At 47.0% G+C, this 23,849-nt stretch overlaps 1 protein-coding gene across 2 annotated transcripts in view; it reads left to right on the plus strand.

Annotated features, from left to right (window-relative positions):
• Positions 1–23,849, plus strand: part of PDE8A (phosphodiesterase 8A) — a 1,868,130-nt gene that overhangs the window by 1,765,612 nt on the left and 78,669 nt on the right. For both annotated transcript variants that reach the window (XM_069624978.1, XM_069624977.1), the window contains exon 19: positions 20,600–20,732. In XM_069624978.1, the coding sequence (XP_069481079.1) occupies positions 20,600–20,732 (133 nt within the window). The remainder of the gene's footprint in view (positions 1–20,599; positions 20,733–23,849) is intronic.

Raw genomic sequence — 23,849 nt, forward strand, 5'->3', positions numbered from 1 at the left:
TGTACATTCCTCCCACAGATTCCTGATCACTGTCTCAGCAGGCTCAATTTAGTGGACAGCTTATACACCTTTATTGATTCTGTAGTCCCTTAGCAACAGTGTGCGAGAGGGAAAATCGGTTCTGACATCCTAGGGCGCTGAGCAGCTTGGTGGTGGAAAGGTTTCAGAAGATCAGCTGCGATGAGGAATCTGTGGGTGGAACATCCATAGGATAGAACATTAAAGAAAGGTAAGTAATGTGTTCTTCTTGCAATATCCTGTATTGATTTTATTTATTTTTTTAAACTGCACTGTTTCGCTAACACTGTACTTCTACTTCTCTTTAAAAATAAAAATGGAAGGCACTTTAAAGCACATAGTGTGTTCGGAAAGGAGACACTTGTGAGGGTAGTTTGGGCAGGTTTAGGCTTCAAATGGGTGGAAAAACACATTGGGGACTCATTACAGATATGCTGTTGCAGAAATAACATGCCAGTAATGACGTTTAACGGCACGTTTCTGCACCGGCAAACTACAGTTTTTTTGGTTTTGGTGGGTTGGCTGGAATTACTTCCAGCCAAGAGCTAAAGGTAATTCTGCCAGCCCACCAGCAAAAATAGCTGATATTACTGGCACTGGTAATACCATTACCAGCACTACACCTGCCGGAATTACCGGCAGACAGTGGAGTAACTTTGCTGAAAATGTTGGGGAGACATGACATCTGAAGAAAAGGTGCTCCGGCCAAATGAATGGGGAAAACATGGTGTGCCATGAAAGTTGGGGGGACAAAAACCCCTGTCCCCCCCCCTAAAATTACGCCCATGCCGGCAGATTACATGTGCCGTTAATACCGGCAAATTCCCCCATGGAGGGCACAAACTTTACTTTGCAGACATCAAAAAGAACAGAAAGCCAGAGAAAATATGGCAGGGCACGATCAAGGAAAAATAAAACGGATGGTGGATCAGGATAATCACTTACAAGTTAGCAGAATTTTCACGCGTGTCAATCTAAGTAAAGTGACATTGAATCCTTTTCGGAAAAGAGCAAATTTGCATGAATGGGGATTAACTGCCCTTACTGACATTTGTAATCTGCTGGTAATTCTGGCAGTCCAAGTGTCAGTAACGGTATTACCGTTTTATGGTATCACACCGGATTTACCAGCAGGATTCCACCAAACCTGTAATGAGGCCCATTTCCTTTTGCGCCTCTGTGGGCTTGCGATGACAGGGACAACATTCACTTTACACACAGTCTATTTTTGTCTATGCCACTCTTGGCTCAGGCTTGGCATTCGTTTTGGAATTTTGAATTGACATTTTGGAGTTTGAACTGGAGTACAATGTATAGAGATGCCCCTGATGCATCCAACATTACATTGTCTACTAAATTACAATTCTCCAATTACCACAAAACTTTAGGATATTTATCTGCCTCCTCCCTTTTGCAGAGTATGGTTCACCAAATGGGAATGACAGGCACCCATGCTATCGCAAATAAACGTTCCTTATCTGCCTCCCTCCCTTGCTGTGTTAGTAGCATCTGTTTCCCTCTTTCCCATCTTATCTTTCCGTGGCTTATTTTCTTTCCTCCAACAGGCTGAAGTCTGGGTAAATCCCGGCAAGGGAACAGTACGCCACTCAATGGAAAAGACTAGGCTCTCTGAAACCTCTACAGTAGTGATTTGGCACAGCATATTACCATAACATAACAGAGCAAAACAAGACATGTAGGCTTTGTCCATCCTCACGTGTCATTTACTCTTTTTTAAGAACTCCCATACCATTTATTTTGCTTCTTCAGTGATGTTGAAGAAAAAATGTAAAATTGGGATGGAAAAGGTCATGTGGCAGCATGGGGAAAATGGAAGGGTGACAATTTATTGTGTTAAACAGAACTTTTTTCTAAGGGGAAGGACACGTAGGGGGCATTTTAAAGTTAGTGGTGTGCTAAATATAAGCGTAACATTGCTTTTACGCTTGCATTGTCTGCTCCAGCTCATTTTTCAGCCGTCCTGAGGTATAGGAGGGCAGAAAGTGCACATAGCATCTCTGCTTTGCTTTCCTCCTTTGTCTCAGGAAAGCACATTAGATTTTCATGCAGGTGTAAAATAGTGAATTCCAATGGAATACAATTCACATTAGCACCTGCTAATGAGTAGGGGATTTCCACAGGAATCCAATATAAAACGCAGCCTGCAAAGCGTGTTCACATACAGTGGTTTATCCCTCTCACAGGGGAGAGTAAATGTAAAGAATAAAGGTGATTTTGCCTTCATTTACTCTTTACTTTTACACTACACTTTGAGTGTGTTGACAATTGCATGCAGGTGACCAGCAACATGTAAGTGTAATTGTTGGTGGTCCCTTGCATGCAATTATAATTTTTTACAAAATTGCCCTTTAGTTTCAGTAAAAGAAAGCGATTTGGTGAGCAAGACAAAGGTGTGCTAATGGGCGTTTGCCCTCCACCTGTTGCAGTGTAGAGAGGATGACTATTGACTGGAGAATAGGACAGGGGTATGATAACATTAGCAAAAGAATGGCACTAAGAAAATAAATAATGATAAACTAAAAGGCGCTGCACTGCAGAAAATATCAAACCTGTGTTATTTCGGGATTTACATTTAAAACTTAAGTTTTCAAACAAAAGACCTACCATCAAAGTGCGCTGAGACTATATGGATTTTTCAGGGACTAAGGTGAGTAGAGAACTAGACACGATCCAAGAGAACTGTTATCCTGTACTGTGTGACATACCTGTAAATCGCAATTGTTTGACTCTGATGTGACATCATTGGTATTTTTGATTACAGGTATAACTGATACCTCTAGCTTCAATCCTGACATGGTAAAGCAGAGGCTGCTCTTCTTGATAAATACACTGTCTTTGTGGCATCTCTTTGTACTGTGTTTGCACGCCCTGATCAAGAATGGTTCACCGAGAGAAGTACTGTGATCTACAGCATGGTACCATGACTTTTTCTCTTACATGAGAGTTTAGGCAGATTGCTTTTGAGAGACACTTCTAGCGAGACTCAGCATCTCTTAATTGGGAAGGACCGTAAGGACCAATTTTATGGCACGTTCCCTAGAATTGGCAAACCTTTTTCACTCGAAGACTTGAGTTAGTCATGCAGATAGACTTTCACCAATATAAAAGGAATATAGAGAGTATTAATAAGTGATTATCCGGAGCCTCTGTTTTCCCTCCACAAGTTTCTGGAAAGTGATGGAGGCTAGTTCCAAAACCAGCTGATGATTTTGCACTAAAGAATCCTATGCATATTGGCCCTGCTCAAGACTCTGTCACTTAAGAGAAGAACCACCAATGTTGGTGATTGTTTTTCAACTTTTCCTGTCACAAGTAAAGGGCTAACTGATTAGGGATTGTGTTCAACATCCTGTTCTGCTATCATGGAACACTATCACTCCTGTCTGGAGGATTGAGTGCAACCATCTTTCTTCATCAATGGGCAAGTTAATCTATGATCTTGTCACAGATGGCCTAAAGAACACACTAACTCTCCAAGACAGTTTAAGGGTTTTTATTGGTTTCGTAATCAAGGGGCTCTCTTAGGGCATTCCCTCCTTAACCCAGGCTTCTCTCAACCCAGGAGAGTTGCTAGAGATGGGTAACCCCTTACTATCTATAATCTACCTCTTCTAATCATGATGGTCTCTCTCAGCAAACAATCTAGTTGGTCCATGCTCTAAAGTACACAAGAAGACTTGTGTTGGCTTATGTGTCTTCCATACACTCAGATCCAACTTGCTCTTACTCATACATGCCTGGCTGTTCCTCTCCCTAGATCGATCTATCATTCTCCATGATCTCCTACTACTCTCCTTCCTCACTCCTCCACCTACCAGCTCCTCTTTCTCCCTAACACTTCCTCCTCTGTCCGATCTTACTCCTAACTATCTCTCTTCTGTCTACTACTTCTACCACTCTCCCCCAACTACTCCCCTCTCCACACTACAACTACTACTCACTCCACAAAAGAGGCAGTCCACACTACACCTACTCACTCCACCCACACATTCTCCCCGTTCACCTTTCTTTCACGCTCTACTCTCCTACTACTAATCTCACTCACTCACCTTTCACACACACTTTGTCTTCCACCAGCCAATACATCACATTGCATACTCTTTAATTTAGTCTCCACCACGCTCCTCTCCTCTGTCCTTCCTCTGCCTGGTCTTTTAGTGCTCCTTCTCCTCCCTTGACCTCACCCAAACAACCCACTCCTTCCAGTTAACTGTCTTCCCGTTTGTTCTCCATCATCCACCTCCATTGGTTGCTTTACTCTCTAGGTTCCCCTGACCAACCATGGACTGCCCTTTACGCCAGGGAGGTGTTACAAGCCTCAGAGCATTCAGAAGAGGGCTTAAGCCCCACCCTTATTAATGCCTGGTCTGCCAGTGTTTTGCAATGACTGCTCGCCAAAGTCAGTGGGCAAGGTCGTGTGAGTCTGCACTGGCTTGGAAACACTGGTTCGCTGAGGATGCTGTGAACCGGACCCCACATAACTGAGTGAAATGCTCCTGAGTGGGCGAGCCCCGCAGGGAACTCCTCACCCCTTCTAGCACCAGCGTGATGTTGGTGTGACCTGCTCTCCTTGTGTGGGTGGATTCGGCTGCTTCTCTCTAAGCTGATATTCTCGCACAATGGGCTTATTAGTGGCTGGCTGTGTTCTGGCTTATTTTCTGTTTCCTCCGGCTCTTGTTTGTTTGTTTTTCTCTCTCCGGCTGGTTAGTGGCTGCGCTGCTGACAAGGCAGATGACCTCATAGATTCTAGGAGTCAACGAGAAAGACACTAACTAGAATGGGTATGTGCAGGCATGGGGTGACTGACTGTTGTCATGCAACCAGGCACATGAGTAAGGGACAGGAACTGTGTCCTTCTCTACTCCCACACCTTGCCTTTTGGGAAGTACTAGCTCGGGTGTCTACCCCTAACTGAGAGGGACATATCTCTGGCCCTGTTATTTTTATTTTATTGTATCTATTGGACATTTGTATGACATTTGTATGGCGCCTATACAACAAATGGTGTTTCAGGGCGCCACAAGACAAATGGGGGGGACAAGGGAGAAAGATACAATAACAGTCCTACTAGGCCTTGTGACATTCGGATCATGCAAGTGCAAAAACAAGAAGTGCGAGGGAAGGGGGAGTGCAGGTCAGATCGATACATGCTAAGGTGGGAGGGAAAGGTGAAGGGGGAAGTACAGAAGTTATGGGAAGGTCCAAAGGGCAAGTGCCATGAAGAGCAGGTAAGCAAAGGTGAAGGGGCCTGGGAGGACTGGGCGGGGGCCCTGTAATACTCAGAAGGAACTAAAAGCCAGTCATAGTGGGGGAGGAAGGTGTTATCAGGGGACAGATAGAAGGAGGAGGAGAAAAGGAAGTTCTTGAGGAACTTCCAGAACTTAAGGAGATCTGACTCAAGCTTGAGAGGGGTAGGAAGACTGTTGCAGAGGGAGGCTCTGGGAGAGGAGAGACATCTACCCCCCACTCTTTGCTTGGAGAAGAGAAGGATTTGCAAGGAGTTAGAGCTAGCAGACCAAAGGGCTCTAGCAGGCAGGTATTTGGGGAGAGAGAGAGAAGGATGTATTGGGTACCAGGCCCCAGAAAACCTTGTGGCTGATGCAGAGGGTCTTGAATTTGATCATAGCAGCAACCGGGAGCTAGTGGAGAGAAACTAGGGCTGGAGAGATGCAGTCACTGGGCTTGAGGACTTTGTTTTCCTGGTAATTTCTTGCGTGTAATTAATTGAAGCTGAGTTCTTTCCCTGTTGGAATCCAACATCTATTCCTGAATTTGTTTGCGTCTTTGCATCATTGGGTTAAAATGAGATTTTGTTAAAATGAGATTAGGAATCTTTTTTCAGATCTCTGATCATTCACTTGGGAAAATGTTGGGAGTTTAGGTGAACTTCAGGTGATTTTTTTGTATCTTGTGGCTACAAAGACATAATCGTTCTATAAACTAGTGCACTTGCTCCTTGATCATGGTGCACACAGTGTTGCAGTGTGTCATCATGGTTCGCTGCTTAGAGTTTCTTTGTTGGTGGCTGAGACCTGATCTCTGATGTATAATGTAAGGTTTGCTTATCATTCCAAAATGTCTTCAATTAATTATAACTTTCCGTGGCATGCAGGTTGGATGGTTGAAAGTTATTTCTGGTTTACAGATCAACTGTTCAATGTATTTACATGTATTAATTGAAAACCACTTTACCATTTCCTATGACATCCCATGTCTCAAGGCCACCAGTCCAAGCAACCAATTGCACAATGGATTGTGTCTTGCAAAATGTTACATTACAAGAAGGCAAATGTTGTCTAGCTAGTAGACGGCGGGCCTTCAAAATCTGGTATTGTAACTCTGATCGGTAATCTGTTACCTTGATGCTTGGCAATCAACATAGGATCATATTCATTTTGTATAGTAAAGATTCATTTTGGTTGCAAGAATGATGGCTGTGAAATAGCTAGTTCCTTTCTGATGCTCCATTGCAGATGAGAACAACCGTACCTTTACTCTCATTTACCAATCACTTCCCACTGCCCCTAAGTATTCTTTCTATACATTTATATGGTGCTTTCCTCTCTCTCTCTCTCTCTCCCTCCCTCTCTCGCTTTCTCTCTCTCGCCATTATGTCTTCCTTTGTCCCCTGTGATGATCCTTTGGATGACCTTTCCATGAGGCTGTGGAGGTGTGGCTTCTAACCAATAGTCCCCCTAGGGGTAGTAACATTCGGGTGGATCTCTTGGGTGGGAACTCCCTCAAAAGGACTTGAGTCTGGGACACGGCCCCTTTAACTACTTATCCCACTGGGTAATAACATCACTCATAACTTCTCTACCTATTGTGCAATCTGAAACCATGTGTTAGTAAACTGTCAGACATTCTTGCTGTGATGAGGACAGGGATGAAGAAGATCGCAAGCACATTGTCATCAAGTAGAAAGAGTGCTCGAGTAGCTGTTGTCAATCGAATTGCTGTTACACTGTGGCCATCCCTGCAATGAAAAGTAAACAGCAAAGAAGGACTCTGTTCTGAATCCGGAAGGAGGACGCCATCGAGAAGCCTGCGAGGTTGAAATTGGGCTTTGGGAGACTACAACGAGGCAGCTCACCAGGGTAGCAGAGACAAGCAGCGGAATGCCCAAGAAGCATCTTGCGAGTTGGTCGGGAGCTGGCACCCTTGGAGAAACGTAGCAATGGTGGCATGACATGTCATGGGTGGATCGTGTGGTCCGGGAACTGTGGCGAGACCACATACTCTGGCCTATCGCGGAGCCACTTAGGTGAATGTATGGGGAGTACGAGAAATTGTGGTGGTGGCGTGACCTGTAACGGGTGCACCGTCCGGTCTGGAACATGAAGCGAAACTGCCTACAGGCCCTAACTGCAAAGACTAGCAGGCCTATGAAGAGAAGTAGAAGGTGGAAGAACAATCCTGTGGCCCCAGGTGAAACCGGTGGAGCATTCCCAGAGAGAAGGTAACAGGAATAAGAATACATCCTGGACCAGCTGGGGACTTTTAACACTGTGAATCGTGAAGCTAAAGAAGTAGAAGAAAAAGAGAAAGTAGTGGAACACGTTGTGGGGCAATTTGCTGACCAGTTACATAAGAGTCTGGTACTAGGAAGTCCAGGAGGATTCAGGGAACCTCTTCATCGTCCCAGTGGGCTCAGGTTAAAGAGTTTAAAGAAAGTGGAGAGTGGAAGAAGAAACCCTTGGAGGAAACTACAAGAGCCGGTGAAGAATTTAGAATTAAGATAGCCTGAAGGAGGCTTACAAAGAATGAGGAACAAGCTAGTAGATGGGAGTCCTTCTCCTAGCCCAACTGGAGTGTTGTGGAACCTGGTCTTCTTGGCTTGTGAGCCTTGGAACATTTCCAGAAGTTGAGAACTCTGCACCTTTAGAGACTCATACCCAGGAGTAGGGAGTCATTCTCCTGGGCTGTAGAAAGAACTTTCATTAGATTAGAATTTGTGTTACAGTCGTCGAGATAAAGTTTGGACTAGGATGGTGAACTTTTTGATTTGGGCTACATGGACTTCCTGACTGCCCGAGTTTGTTTGTTTGAGGTAGGGAAACCCTCTCTAGTCAGGGTTAGATAGGTGTGTTGGTAATTCATGTCAGTGGAATCCTCCCCAACTGACATAAATTGGTGGACTCTTAAATTGACTAAACTGACCATGAGGGCTTCCAACCCCACAGTAGCAACTCCAGCGTCCATTGGATTTGATTTGTGTAGTAGTGAAGACATGGTAGTGTAAGTGAGGGAATGAGCACTAATACCCACAGGGTTGATATTATCCCAGCAAGAAGGCACCTATGTCCGTCTAGTATCGAAGTCCAGTTTAGCCTGGAAACATGGCATGGACGTGGTAGTGGGAGTAATCAACCCAGATTATTGGGGAGATATAAACATTCTATTAATAATGGAAAAAGGGCTTAACACGTATAGGTTGGGGAGAAAATAGCAGTGTATATTAGAATCTGCCCTTTTTCCAAACCCCTGAAGGTACAGGAACATGTGATCATTGAGAGGGGTGATAAGTGTTTTGGGGAGCCAACAAACATCTCCCTATTGAAGCTACCCCAACAGAAAGAAAAGATGCATCTGTTGCTGCAGCAATGTTTGGACCGGTGGATGGATGACACCAAGGTAATCCCGGACCTTGCATTCGCACAATGGAATGGTCCCATTCTGGCTGAGGCTTTCCATCAGGCCATTACTGAAGAAGAAGGTAGAGAGAAAGGAGGTCCCTTCTTCTTTATAAAAAAAAGGTCTCCTGTAGCGAGGAGATACCACAGTTGAGAGAGTCTCTATAACTCAATTGGTGGTTCCTCTGAGTCACTGCCGCATTGTACTGGAGATGGCCCATCTGACTTCCGGACACCTGGGCTTGATGAAAACCCAGAACCAGATAATACCAAGGTTCTACTGTCCGGGTGTACATGCAGATGTTAAGAACTTTGTGACCACGTGCACAATGTGTCAGAAGACAGCCTATGTACCACCTTCCCCATTACAGCCCCTTCCAATTATCGAGGTCTGTTTCTCGAGAATAGGAATGGATATTATTGGCCCTTTGGAATCATCCTGCTTAGGAAATAAGTACATCTTGTTAACTCTGGATTACGCGACTTGTTACCCTGAAGCGTTTTCCATGAAGACTAATACCTCTCAACAAATACTCAAGTATTTGATCCCTTTCTTATCCCGGGTGGGGTTTCCCAAAGAAATTCTAGCTGACCAAGGGAGTATGTTTATGTCAAAGCTCATGCCGGAAGTAAACAAATTCTCTACATCGCCATACTACGTACCTCTGTGCACCACCCACAGACGGATGGGTTGGTGATCAAAGTATAAAGAATATTCTTACGAAGTTGGTCATGGTCGAAAGTGAGATATAACGGTGCCCTTGACCCTTTTTGCCATCTGTATGCCCTCCCCCCAAGTTCCCCCCATCTTGCGAGTCGGCTGGGAGACGGGTATCTTAAAATGGAGAAATGGAGAGGTGGTGGCGTGATAAGTCGTGGGTATACTGTGAGGTCCCAGAACTGCGCAGAGACCAACTACTCTGGCATATCGCTGAGCCGCATAGACAAATGTATAGGGAATGTGAGAAACAGTGGTGGTGGTGTGATCTCTAACAGGTGGATGTCCGGTCTGGTATGTACACTGAGAAAGCCTACAGCACCTGGCGCGAAGACCAGTAGCCATACGAACAGAAGTGTACTTAGAAGGTGGAGAACATTCCTGTGCCCCTTGGTGAAAACTGGTGAAGCATTCCCCAAGAGAAGGTAACGGGAATACCAATACATCCAGGAGAGGGCCGGGAACGTTGGAGACTGTGAATCATAAAGAAGAAGAGAAAATAGTGGAACCCATTGTGGGGCAATTCACTGGCCAGTTCCACCAGAGTGTGGTTCTGGGAAGTCAAGGCAGACTCGGGAAACCTCTTTATCATGCTAGTGTGGGCAAGTTAAAGAGTGTTAAGAAAGTAGAGAGTTGAAGAAGCCACTGGAGGGAACTACAAGAACTGTTGAAGTTAGAATTAAGATACCCCGTAGGAGGCTTTCAAAGAACGAGGAACAAGCTAGGAGAAGGGAGTCATTCTCCTAGCTCCACTGGTTGTTGTGGAACCTTGTCTTCTTGAGTTGTGAGGCTTGGAACCTTCCCAGAAGTTGAGAACACTGCACCTTGAGAGACTCATACCCAGGAGAAGGAAGAAAGAACTTTCTTTAGATCAGAAGAACAAGTTACTCTCTTACCTGGTAACGTTCTTTCGATGGGATGGTCCGACAACGTATTCCATATCTATGACAGTAATCACCACAGCTGTGCTGCTTTGGAAAATCTTCGGCGTCTGCGTCCTGCGTCGATGACGTTGATACGCCGACCTCGAGGACCTCCTCCGACGGCCGACGTCACTGGATGTTATAAGTAGGACGCACGACGCTCGTAGCCTCAGTTGTAGTTTTTTCCCAGAACGTGTGCCACCAGTCTTCTGCCAGTCTGACACACAAAGCCTTGCGGAAACGTAAGCTGCAATCTCATAAGAAATTCTGTAGCGAGGAAGGTAGGGAGGGAGCCATATGGAATACGTCTTCAGACCATCCCATCGAAAGAACGTTACCAGGTAAGAGAGTAACTTGTTCTTCGAGGGGATTGGGTCCTCCGACGTAGTCCATATCTATGACAGACTCCCAAAGCAGTACCAATGCAAGGAGATGGGAAAAGAATTTAGAAAACAGAAATTTAGCATGCCCAATCAAATTGCGGAGTAAAGGGCCGCCTTGCCAAAGGCCAGATCCTGCCCCCGGATGGAATCGATGGAATAGTGACGTACAAAAGTATGTACCGAAGCCCAGGTGGCTGCATCACAGATGTTGCGAATAGGAACACCCCTCTGCAGGGCAGTAGAGGCAGCCATACCCCTGGTAGAATGGGCCCGTAAGCCGACTGGTGGGTCCTTACCCGCTAAGCGGTAACACTCGTAGATAGCCAAAATAATCCAGCGAGACAAAGTCTGTTTCGTCACAGCCTGTCCCAAACGCTTTCCAGCGTAACCAATAAAGAGCTGATCGTCCACTCTGACCCAGGACATGCGTGAAATATAAAAGATTAACGCTCTCCTAGGATCAAGCCTATGGAGCCTTTCCTCTTCCTTACCAGGATATGGAGGAGGATAAAATGCTGGAAGAACATCATTCTGGCCTAAATGAAATTCCGACACCACCTTCGGAAGAAAAGAAGGACGAACTCTAAGGACAACCCTGTCCTTATGAAACACAGTGAAGGGTGGCTTAACTGAAAGTGCCTGTAACTCACTCACTCTGCGAGCGGAAGTGACCGCAACTAAAAATACAGTTTTCAGAGTTAACCGTCTCAAAGGGCATGAATGCAAAGGCTCAAACGGAGCACCCATCAGAAACTTGAGAACAAGGTTCAAATTCCACCCGGGCACCTGGAAAGGTGACGGAGGGAACACGATTAGTGAGCCCTTTCAGAAACTGAGAAATTAAAGGAATTTTAAAATAGGAACACTCTTCAGACAAGCGCTTAAATATGGACAGCGCCGCCAGGTAACCTTTAATGGTACCCACTTGAAGGCCCCTGTGGGCCAAAGAAAGCAAAAAAGACAGAACCATGGGAATTTCACATGCAAAAGGATCCACATTCTTAACCCTGCACCAGTCGCAGAACTTTCTCCAACGGCAAGGGTACAGGGACTTTGTTGTGGGCCTTCTGGCCGAAAGCAACACCTCCATCACGTCTTCAGGGAGGTCCCAATCCTTATACCTCAACCTTTCAGAAACCAAGCATGAAGGTTGAGGGACCTGACCTCTGGATGGAGACCCTGACCCCCCTCCCATGAGAGCAGATCGTCTCAGTAGGGAGGACGGCGTGGAGGGCAGATGGACAAGTCGAAAAAGGACCGGGTACCACGTCCTCAGGGCCCACGCCGGAGCAATGAGGATCATCCGGGAACCGAACCTCCGTAACCTCCACAGTACTTGCGGGATGACAGGGACTGGAGGAAACGCATACAACAGTGGGAATGACCACTCCACCACAAACGCGTCTCCTAAGGCTCCGTTTGGAGGAAATTCCCGCGAGCAGAACCTCTCGCACTTCGGGTTGACACTGGAGGCGAAGAGATCCACTTGAGGGGTCCCCCAAAGGGCGAAGATCTCCAGGAGAATCTCCTGAGCCAACTCCCACTCGTGAGAGATCACGCTCTGCCTGCTCGGAGCGTCAGCCGTCTCGTTTTCGTCTCCTGCCAGATGAACTGCTGAGATCGAAACTTCCTGCTGGATTGCCCAGAACCAGAGCTGCATCGCCTCCCTGCACAGAGGAAGTGACCCTGCCCCCCCTTTTTGTTGAGGTAGTGCATGGCCACCGTGTTGTCCGTCAGAATCAGGACATTCTTTCCTCGCACAGTCGGCAGAAAAGCCTGACTGTTAACTCGTTGGCATGAGCTCCCCATCCCGTGAGGGATGCGTCCGTCACAATGGTCACCTCCGGCCAGGGCAGCCAAAATGGAGCCCCCCTCATCAGATTGCCTTTGTCAGCCCACCACAGAAGGTCCTGGGCGACTGAAGACGGCACCTGAACAGGGTCCGACAGCCTGCCGGAGGACTGAGACCACTGGAGCTTGAGTGCCCATTGCAAAGATCTCATCCGCAACCTGGCCTCTGGCACCAGAAGAATGCAGGATGCCATGAGGTCGAGCAGTCTCAAGAACTCGAACGCTGGGAGAGTCTGGGCAAGTTGAAACTTGTGCACCATCTGCTGAATGTGATGAGCCCTCACCTGGGGAGGAAAACACTGCCCCAGGGACGTGTTGATCACTGCTCCGATGTACTGGAGCCTCTGAGTTGGTGTCAAATGGGACTTCTTTAAGTTGAGGGAGAAGCCCAGCTTGTGGAGGGAGTGGCAGGTGACTGACAGATGATCCAGGACTTGCTCGGAAGAGCGCGCCCTGATCAACCAATCGTCCAGGTAGGGGTAGACGTGAATCCCCCCTTTCCTGAGGTGCGCTGCCACCACTACCATGAGCTTGGTGAAGAGCCTCGGGGCGGAGGTCAATCCGAACGGCAGGACCCAAAACTGAAAGTGCGAGTCGCCAACCGCAAACCTCAGGTACTTCTTGTGCTTCGGATGGATCGGCACATGAAAATAAGCGTCCTTGAGGTCGAGAGACACCAACCAGTCCTGAAGTTGAAGGGCCTGGAGGACTTGACGAAGAGTAACCATCTTGAACTTGTCATTCCTGAGGAGTTTGTTCAAACCGCGCAAGTCCATGATGGGTCTCAATCCCCCGTCTTTCTTGGAAATCAAAAAATAAGGGGAATACCATCCCTTGTTCCTCTCCGCTACAGGTACTAGTTCTATGGCGCCTTTTTCCAGCAGGGATTGAATTTCCTGCGCAGGGAGCGGATCCGGACTCTTCAAAGAGAGATTCCCCGGTGGATTGTCTTGAGGCCTCTGCCGGAAAGGAAGACAGTAGCCATGGGTTATGATCTCCAGAAACCACACATCTGAAGTAATGGCGCGCCGCTCTGCAAGATGCTGCGCCAGCCTTCCCCCAACCGGCGAACCATGGGACATGGCCTCATGACTGAGCTGAAGCGGCTGCGGCGTTGCCTGAGGGCAAAGAGGCAACAGTACGAGCGGCCTTGGCACCTCGTGTACCTTGTTTTCCACCTCTGGCACTCCTACGGTGGCCCCTTTGACTGGCAGCTCCTCTCGCTTTACCAAAGGATGAGTAATAACGAAAGGAACCTCCCCTCCATTGCTGTCCCCTAGAACGAAAAGGCAGAGGTTGTCGAACTGCAGCGCCCAACGACTTCGCTGCAGCTTTTGAGGTCTGCAACCTCTCAAGGCTCTCGTCAGCCTTGCTGCCAAAAAGATGTTCCCCGTCAAAGGACATGTTGAGGAGCCGGGCCTGCACATCAGGAGCAAACCCCGACTTCCCCAACCACGCAAACCTGGTATCATGGTGCTCGCCGCCATGGACCGGCTGAGGCAATCTGCCATGTCCTAACCCGACTGAACGGCCTCACACATAGCATCCTTGCCATCCTGAACGATGGCAAGGAAACCACCCCGTTCATCCCCTTCGGGAATATGTTCAGCCGCCAAGGAAACACAGTTCCACAGAGTGTGCGTGAAACGAGACAAGGCACAAATGGAGTTGGCCGCCTGAAGCGCCATACCCCCTGCAGAAAACACTTTCTTCGCCCAGCCGTCAAAACGCTTGTCGTCCCTATCAGGAGGGATGGTAGGGTGCGATGCCTGCTTTGCCGGGGCCGTAGCCGCCTGCACCTCCAAACTCTCCGGAGTAGGGTGCTTGGACAAGTAGCAGGGGTCACTACTGGCTGGGTGGTATTTTCGCGGCAAAGACTTGCTCACTGCCGGGAGACTCTCCGGAGCAGTCCAAGCCGCCGCCACCCTCCTCTGTAGAGCCATATGAAACAGTAGTACCGGGTCAGTTGGTGGACCAATGTCGAGGATATGCGTAAGGTCATTGTTAGGCAGAAACCTGTGCAGTTCCCTTAGTGACCACTGCTAAAGATTTAAGACTACAGGTGTTTGGCAGTAAACCCACTTGGTAGCTGTGGCTGAGCAGTCAGACTTCCCTCAAGAAGAGTTAGGCAGTATATAGAGTATACACAATAGGTACAGAGATACAGTAGCACAAGAAAACACTGACCAGAGCTTTGGTGTAAAAGTATATAGTTATTTATTTAAAGACACACTTGTAAATTACACTAGCACAAAGAGGTAAGTATATTCAGCACACAGTCACTATTATATATATACAACCCTAATTACTTACTAGACAAGTCTTAATGAGAAACACCACATATTTTCAGACAGAGGTGAGCGCTTAACATAAGATGGCACTCTAATAAGTTATTAAAAAGGGAGGGAAAAAGGCAGAGTTATGGAAGCACACAAATTTCAATACTTTTTAAAGAACCACATTAAGGCATGATAGGCAGAGTTCTACTGGTGAGCAAGGAAGTCAATTGCAAGGCCCACTCTTGGAGAGAGCAAGCAGAAGGGGTCCAGGTTCACACAGTGGGGTTATGCCCAAAGAGTCTTGTCGATAGTTCGCACACAAAGAATGAAATTAAGGTCAGGAAAAGTTAGCTAGGTTGTCCCAGCCCAGGTTAGAAAGTCGAGGCTTTACTGTCACCCCGAACGATCTGTCGCAAGGGAAGCCAGATGGGACACAGTACCTTAAGTGGGAAGGAAGCTCCAGCGGGGGCAGTTGTTCCTGGAAGCGGGTGCAAGTCGGTGTTTCGTCCAGAGGAAAAGGAGGTCTCGACGTGGAGGAAAGATGAAGGTCGTTGCACTGCCAGGGAAGAAACCAGGCGCGGAGTTCTTCGGTTAAAAGGTACTACTCTTCTATTCGCGGTAGTGGTAAGCCGTGGTATTCCGGTTGCCGGGGTGCTTGGCACGGGCAGGGCGGCCACGAGATGCTCCAGGAAGCTGAAAAGAAGGCAAAACTGGTTATCCCCACCAGTCAAAGGAAGAAGACTCTCTGGACTGGAGATCTCCACTGTCGTCGGGAAAAGTGGTGAGACGGTTCAGCAGGGCTCGACCGGTGGTGGTGTCGTCGTTGCAGGTCGGCTCAGCTTCTCCCTCCTCGGATCCTTAGGTCCTGTGGCGACTTCTCAAGTTCCAGTCCCCAAAGCCCTGCTTTTATGCAGCAAACCCCCATTCATTCAGCCTAGCTGTCAATCAAACATGCTAAGTGGTGAGCCGGCCGGCTCACCACTTGGGCCAATCACACAAGAGTGCGACTTGAGTTGCCAAGGCAACTCAGTCCAGGGTGCCTAAACCCCCTCCCACACCCCCTGTGGTACCCAGACAGAGTGGCAACACTTTTGGAGGTTTCTGTGGAGAAGCCCGCCAAAAAGTGGAACAAAGGGCTCGACTTGGGTTGGAGTCACAGAAGAGAACACAAAGGCCATTTTAGAATCGAGTTCTGGCAAAAAATACCAACCGGTGAATTAATAATAAATAAATAAACCGGCGGTATGTTCGAGGCTACAGGAATTAAATAGTTAAAGTTGGTAGCCTCTAACAATGGGAAAATCCCATAGAGCTATATTCGCGGTCGAATATAAAAAGTAGTATCCACTGCCACCAGCCAAAACTCGATCAGGGGGGACGAAGACGTGCCCTCTCAAACAATAGACCCCGGGGCAATCGAATTGCCCCGACCAGTACGTCCACAATATGATGGTTTGTACTGGTTTCTGTTCATAATTTGGGACTAGTAAAGTCAATGGTGACTTTACATGCCCTGGGAGACAGAAGTCAGTCCCAGGGTATGGAGTCTATGTTTGGGGGTCGCTATGACACCCCTGTGTTACGGCACGGAGGGTGCTGTGTAACCCACATCAAAAACACATGAGACCCTATGGAGTAAAAGACCCCATAGCCCATAAAACACATGGAAAGACAAAGGAACACCTCAAATCATGTCTAAGAGTGGGAGTAAAAGAGTCTCACTCTTAGCAGGAGAAAAAAAAATAAACCCCAAAAATCCAGCAAAGCTGCTGGGGGACTCACTAGGTTTGGGAAATTAGCCTTTACAGAGAATTCTCCCTAACAGTCATCCTGAACAAACTCCCCTGGGGGAGCAGACCATCCTAAGTACTCGGTGACCCGTGACATAAGGCGCCGGTACGAAGAATCGGCATGAGTGCCAGGCTCAGGCCAACAAAACTCCACCTCTGGAGAGGTGTCCAGCCCACTAGCATCATGCAGGGACTGCCTCAGGTCCTCAAACTGGCTATGGCCCGAGAGAATCTCGTCAGGCACCGAGTCAGGCACCATGCCATCATCCGAGCCCTCATCCACCTCTGAAATGAACTCCAGATGGTGGTAAGAAGGCACAGAACTGGAACCAAAGCCATGCTTGACCTTGGCCAGAGCCTTTCTAGGTGGTTTCCCCGAGCCACGGGGTACCCCCGTCGACACAGCCCCGAAAGGCGTCGAGGGCGTCGAGTGAATCGGCGCCGGCGTCGAGAGAATCGGCGTCGACGACAGACGCAGCCCCGACAGCATCAACGGCGTCGACACAGGCCTCGAAGGCGGAGCCCCGAGCGTGTCCCTCTACATCCTGGGCGCCGAAGGCGTCGACGACTTCCTCGGAGGCGGAGCCTCGAGAGAGTCCGTCGACGACCTTGGCGCCACAGGCGTCAATGTCTTCCTCGAAGACTTCACAGGTTCACGCGGTCTCGAGCGCGTCGAGGACCGGGACCTGGACCAGGCATGCTGAGAACGATTCCCCTTGTCCGAGCGGGACCTTTCCCGTGAATCGTGACGACCACCCGAGCACGAAGGCGTGCGACCGACCCCACTCGGAGGCGCGAACAGACCAGTGCCCTGCGATTCGAGAATCGCCAACTTTTCTTCCCGAATGAAGCCCATTCCTCCGGTGTCGCATGTTTGGTGGGGTAAGCGACCCGCCGATGGGCGGAGTCCTCTGATGAGGACGGGGAAGGCGACCGATGACGGCGCTTCTGGGAGTACCTCAAAGAGGCAGAGGAGTGGCGAGACCGACTCCGGGACTGAGACCCACTGGACTTCTGACGACGATGCAGAGAGTTGCCCCTCGAGTCGTCCGTCGAAAGCCCCGCAGACCTCGACTTCCAGGGCTTGGACACCTTACCTACTGATAACTTCTTCTTGCGCTCCCGCAAGGCTTTGGACGTTAGTGACTGGCAGTCTCGACACAGTCATCCATGTCATGGGCCTCCCCGAGGCACCAGAGGCAGGCGTCTTGTGAGCCCGTGACCGACATCTTGGACCCAAAGTCCCTGCACTTCTTAAAACCCGGACGCGGTGTGGAAGACGAGGTAGACATCTTCACAAAGAAATATTTCACAAACAGGTTCGAAGAACCGAGAAAGCAACAGAAACTCCAAATAGTCGAGGCGCGCCGAGATTCTCGAAGCGAACACGTTCGCGGAAAAAATGGAACTGAGGCTACAGGCGTTGTGCGTCCTACTTATAACATCCAGTGACGTTGGCCGTCGGAGGAGGTCCTCGAGGGCGCCGTATCGACGTCATCGACGCAGGAAGCAGAGCCCGAAGATTTTCCGAAGCAGCACAGCTGTGGTGATTACTGTCATAGATATGGAATACGTCGGAGGACCCAATCCCGTCGAATGTGTGTTTCAGTGCTAGGCATAGAATAGAAGTTTGTACTAGGACGGTGAACTTTTTTGATTTGGACTACACGGACTTCCTGACTGTGTCAGTTTTAGTTTGTTTGAGGTAGGGAAAACCACCTCTAGTTCTGGTTAGATAGGTTTGCTGGTTAATTAAAGTTTTAGCAATCACTATGCTGCTGTTTGGTCAGACTTCTCAATCAATGCCTGCCACACCATTCCCCCTGAGGTCTCCTGCATTGGTCAGAAGTATTATTGCCCTGTTTTGGGGTCAGAGTTCCTGATTGGAGCTTTGGCACCCTACACGAGATGTTGGATCAGGAGTTTTATGGGAGAAGTCCTTGTTTATACTAATGGCAGCCCAGCCTTGTAATGTCAGAGCAATAATGTATGGCCACGCCCATAAACGGGGCTGCTGGGAGGGGCCCATCCAGCTATGGAGAACCAGTTTTGGGGTATATTTGGCATAGAATGCAGAGGAACTGTTGATAGAGCGTGTTGAGAGCTTCCAGGTGGGGAATAAGGAGTCACTGGGGCACGCACCAGGTGTTAAGCGAGGTGCAGCCGCTGGCAGTCCTGAAGGTCTGTTGAAGTTGCTGGCTCGTGGAAACGTTCACCTTGAGATGGGCTCTGGCCATTTTTTGAGATGTCTAGGTGCACTGGCTCGGTCGCCTATGACTAGCAAGGCTTGGACATCTGATATACGAGGGGAGATGTATCCTTTCCAGTCCTTTCCAGTCTGTCTGGTGTCAGGGCTGCTAGGAAGACTGTCATGTGGGTGGTTTTTAGCATGGCCCATGTTTCTTGGTTGTTAATGTGATGGGTTTTGGTGCATGGGTCTTGTCGCAGAACCTAGCTGGAAGCACAGTACGAAGGAGGGTTATCTTCCGTGGGAATGATTGGACTCTTGAGTGGAGGGAAAGCGTTTGTATCCCTTAATTAGTGTGGAAACTTGTTTAGCTCTTCTAAGTTGCAGAATCCTCTCAGGAATTGGAAATAAGTAATATTTTGATTATTGGTGCAGTAAGTAAAGATGGTACAAGGGCTGATGTGGCAGCTTCAGAGATGTGCGTATTTAGCGTTACTCAACGCTTTGGGGGTAGGTATGGTCGGAAACCCTGCATTAGAAATGCTCCATTAGCGTGAGCCATGAGCATGGGCCTCTGGGAGGGTGTAGACGCACTGGGGCCTACCATTGTTCTGCCTAGAGGGCCGTTTATGGGCAAGCCCACCCCAAAAGCATTGCTTGTAGCCCATTAGCACCCTGGAGCTTCGTCTGTGGTGCTGACATATCTTTTTTTCTTAAAGTTAATCAGTTCAGTGTGTACAGTGTTAACCTCAAAGTGACTACAATTCACAGGTGGGGCCTTGTAAATCTACAATAGAAAAATAAATATTGTTCAATTGCTGTGTGTGAGTGGCTTAGTTGGTATGCATATATAGTGTTTGAGTGTAGTGTTTGAGAATATTAGTGGCAGTCCTGATTGTAAACTAGGAGCATCCATCCAGTTTTGGCCATCGCAATGTCTCAGTATTGGTGACCATTGGGCAACGTCTTGGCCGTATCGCCCTTTATTATGAGGCTACATCTTGAGGCACCCTTGAGTGAGCTGTTGGACAGCAACTGGCCCTAGATGTGAATGGGGAACACAGGGAGGAGTGGAAGTCATAGGAAGCCTGAGGCAGCCAGTACCGAGAATACAGTGAGTGAGATTAGTTCCCAAGTAGATTTAAAGGAGTTATCACAGAGAGGGAAGATAACCCCCTTGTGGGACCTATAGGAACAATTCAGAATGCTATATTATCAAGGTGTGATATGTAAGAGACGGTCAAGCCAATTATATTTGACATCATATGACAAAACACAGAAGGTCATTGATTGCATTGGGCAGCAGTAAGCCAAATCACAGTGGGGCACCAGGGGGTGTAAAACCTTAGAGGGGGAAAATTCCTGGAGGGACATAGAGGAGCAAAATGACAGGGGGACGCATGGGAGCAAATCCCAGTGGCAGAATCAGATGAGTCCACCTGCGAGCAGTACAGCGTAAGGTAGAAGTAGAATGTTGAACGGGTTAGTGAGGGGTGTAAACAATCAGGCCCCATATAGCAATGCATTACATGGCCTAGCAAAGCATGATAAGGGCATGACGAGGCATAGCAAATGATTAGATGTCGTGGCAAAGCAGCATGGCCTCGTCCCCACACAGAGAACACTGGCCTCTACAAAGTGCAGTGCTTACATAGAACTATGGGGCCAAGCAAATAGCAATGTACTCGGCTAAGCGCAAGGTTGACTTATAGCTCAATGTTGGTATTTAAGGATTGTATTCATGTTTTTCATCATGTAATGTTTTATAATTGCATTTAGCATGTTTTTCTGATAGGAATGAGTACCGAACGCTTCGTCAAGCCATTATTGACATGGTTCTAGCAACAGAAATGACTAAGCACTTCGAGCATGTCAACAAATTTGTAAACAGCATAAATAAGCCCTTATCATCATTAGATGAAAATACGGTAAGTACTTTATTTTCTTACTGTGATTAGTTTATGCTGCATTTTAATTTTGTTATAATACTTTTTTTGCATACAAATAAGTGGAATCCTAAGAGTGATCAATGCATGATTGAATTGCGCATTACTGTCTGTATCTCAACGTAACTAAAATGAGCTCTGTATCGCCTTGGTTTCAATGTGAATATTTGATGCATGGGATAGAGGTTGATGCTTTTTTCAATATTGCATCACACCACTGCCTCGCCATCTACTGCGATTGCAAAAAGAAGCCAGCTTGGAGTACTGTGACAGATCAGAAGGCGTCTGACTGTTTATGGCCATTTCAATGCATATTTTATTATAGAATCATCAAAATGCCTACCTGCCTGTATTTCTATGGGGAGTTCCCAACCTATCACACGAACTAAGGTCCTCGTCGGTCATCAGTGAATGTCCAAAAGAAGTGGCCACCGTCAATACAAAAACTAACTGGCCCTACCACTGTTCTAACAACTAAAGATAGCCAAATGACTCCCTTCTCCTGGAGCTTGCTTCCTGCAAGTTTCTTCTTCTTTCTTCCCTTTTGGTACTATATTTTTAAGTAGCACCTTGTGCCTCTTTTTATCAGTGCATACAGTTCCTTTAAGGCTGTATTAAATCCTTTGCTTTCGTGGAATTTAGTTTCTTGGGACATGAATAATTACTTGGTTTATATAGGGTGACGTTCCCCTCTTCCCAGGGTATTGACACCCAGTCTCTGAGTTTCTCTCTCTTTAAATCTCTTTCGCTTTCCCCTTATATTATGGAATTCTATATTTTTAGTTTCTCTGGCCTTTGATAGATATTCATGGTTTCCCTTTTACCCAGATGTGTTTCTCTTACTCCTAAAGTGTGTCACAGTCTCTATTGAATTTATATTTATCTCATTAAATACTGTTTCTTTCCCCAGGTGTATGTATCTTAATTGTAGTATCTTTTCCAATATTAATTCTACTCAAGCTACTTTTCTCATCATTCCATTTCCTTATTTTTTCATTCGCACTACTGGGAAAAGTATGAATGGACTAATAACGATTTTTCTTATCATCAGCCTGTTGTGTTATTCTTTCGTTTTTATTACTGGGATGTGTGTAAATAGTCCCATAAATATTACCCTTAGGCCTCCTGGGGTCTTCTGTTTTTCTGTTACCTTTGTTTGCACGGGGCAACATCACTGGGACCTTGGTCTGCTCGAGGTATGCTGTTTTTCTTTCTCTTGTGGTCTCACTTCACTTCAGCGTCTCAATACCGTAATCCTTTCTCAATACTGTTTACCAGCTCCTCGGGTATCCTTCTTGTAGGCGGTCGTATCCGCCTAGTGGTTTCACACAGTTTGAGGTACCCTAGGTCCATCACAATAGCTCTGTGATCATGCCACCACAATTGCCATCTCTAGTCTCGGCTCTCTCTGGATCCTCCACATTCCGCGTTTCTCTTGCGGCTTCCCAGCAACTTTCAAACTTGTTTTTGCCAGCAGTAGTCTCCTCCCCTCTCAGGTGTTGCGTCTGTCTGGTGCTTCCCCGCTGACAAATGCATCTCTCTGCTTCCGCTAACTACGGCACCTTTCTCCACTTCAGCTTCTTTTTCCCATTTAAATAGGAATCCCTATTTAAAGGGACATATGCATCTAAAGCTTGCTGTTACTCCTCCCTAGCGTAAGTCATGAAATATAAAGGGAACCAAAATGCATCAGCCCCTCCTTAAATGTAGTCAAATTAGACAAAGTGGAGAGCGACACTGCAAGCAATCCACTCCTTCTAGAGCATTTGACCCCTGCCCCCTTTCCTCCGCCACTCCCCATGAACAATATTCACAATGGAAATCCAACATTGTTCAGCTTGATTGCAGACAGTGCCAAAATTGCCCGCTCAACACTCATACTGAATTATGTTTATCATGCCCCATCTCAATCCTCCAATCCTTTTCAGTTTGTGAAAGGCATTTAAAGTACTTGAAAGTTCCCACACGACGCCCACAGCAATGAGACCGAAAGAACATCTACAAAAATAATTGATAATGTAAGTGAAATTCCAGTTGTTGAAAGATTTTTAGGGAGTGACCATGTATGAACTCTGTCCTTTCTGTTGTGGACTCATATGATAGGTATGCATCACATGTAGAGTGGCAGGTCACCGGAGGAAGATCCCAAAGAGTGCTTTGTGCCCCAGTAGTTTCTTCCTCCTTTATCATCCTGGCCATAAAGTGCTGTACATTGCAGGCGAGGCTTTTGTGAGTGCAGATAGAGGGGCATTGTAATTCATAGACATTGTTTAATCAAATGCCATCTTTCTCTTAATCAATGTCTTCCAGATTTGAGCTAGGGACACAGTTTATACAAGATGTTTTTGTCTTGTCCTTCCATAACTGAATGACCTTTACTGCAGGACCCACTGTTGCAGAGAGGGAGAGGGAGAGGGAGAGAGAGAGAGAGAGAGAGAGAAAGAAAGAAAGAAAGAAAGAAAGAAAGAGAGAAAGAAAGAAAGAAAGAAAGAAAGAAAGAAAGAAAGAAAGAAAGAAAGAAAGAAAGAAAGAAAGAAAGAAAGAAAGAAAGAAAGGAAGGAGTTTGGTAGGAAAGTGTTACATGCAGCACACATGTCACAAAGACATTTAGAATGTTCATGTTTGAACAGCACATATTAGAGTCTTCTGCCAATGCATTTTTAATAATGGAGATCCAAACATTCGAATATTGGAATGCCCCTGTGACCATTGGCTTAATCTTTGGAAAAGTTGTGTTGTCAATGGGTATCTTTCCGTTCATTATCAATGGGTATCTTTCCCTTCATTATGGTCTATCGATTGGGGAATTCCTTGGTATTTTTCCTACTTTTCCAGATACCTTTTCTGTTTTTTTTAATTTTGTTTTCCATGCCCATTTGACACTCTACTGTTGGCCAGGGAGAGAAAAAAATGACTAACTCAAAAAATTGGCTTAAACGAGAAAGCTGATATTAGAGTTTGGTGTAGTAGACGGAAAGCAGGAAGACCTAGTAAACACGGGGCATTTCCCTTCAAAGAGTCTTTTATGTATCTTGAATTGACAAAATAAAGTAATAAGAGTAGATATTTGACAAGGCTAACTCATTTTTGTAGCTCAGG

This window comes from Ambystoma mexicanum, chromosome 11 (assembly GCF_040938575.1).
Source record: "Ambystoma mexicanum isolate Mex_15411 chromosome 11, UKY_AmexF1_1, whole genome shotgun sequence".
Classification (NCBI taxonomy): Eukaryota; Metazoa; Chordata; class Amphibia; order Caudata; family Ambystomatidae; genus Ambystoma; species Ambystoma mexicanum.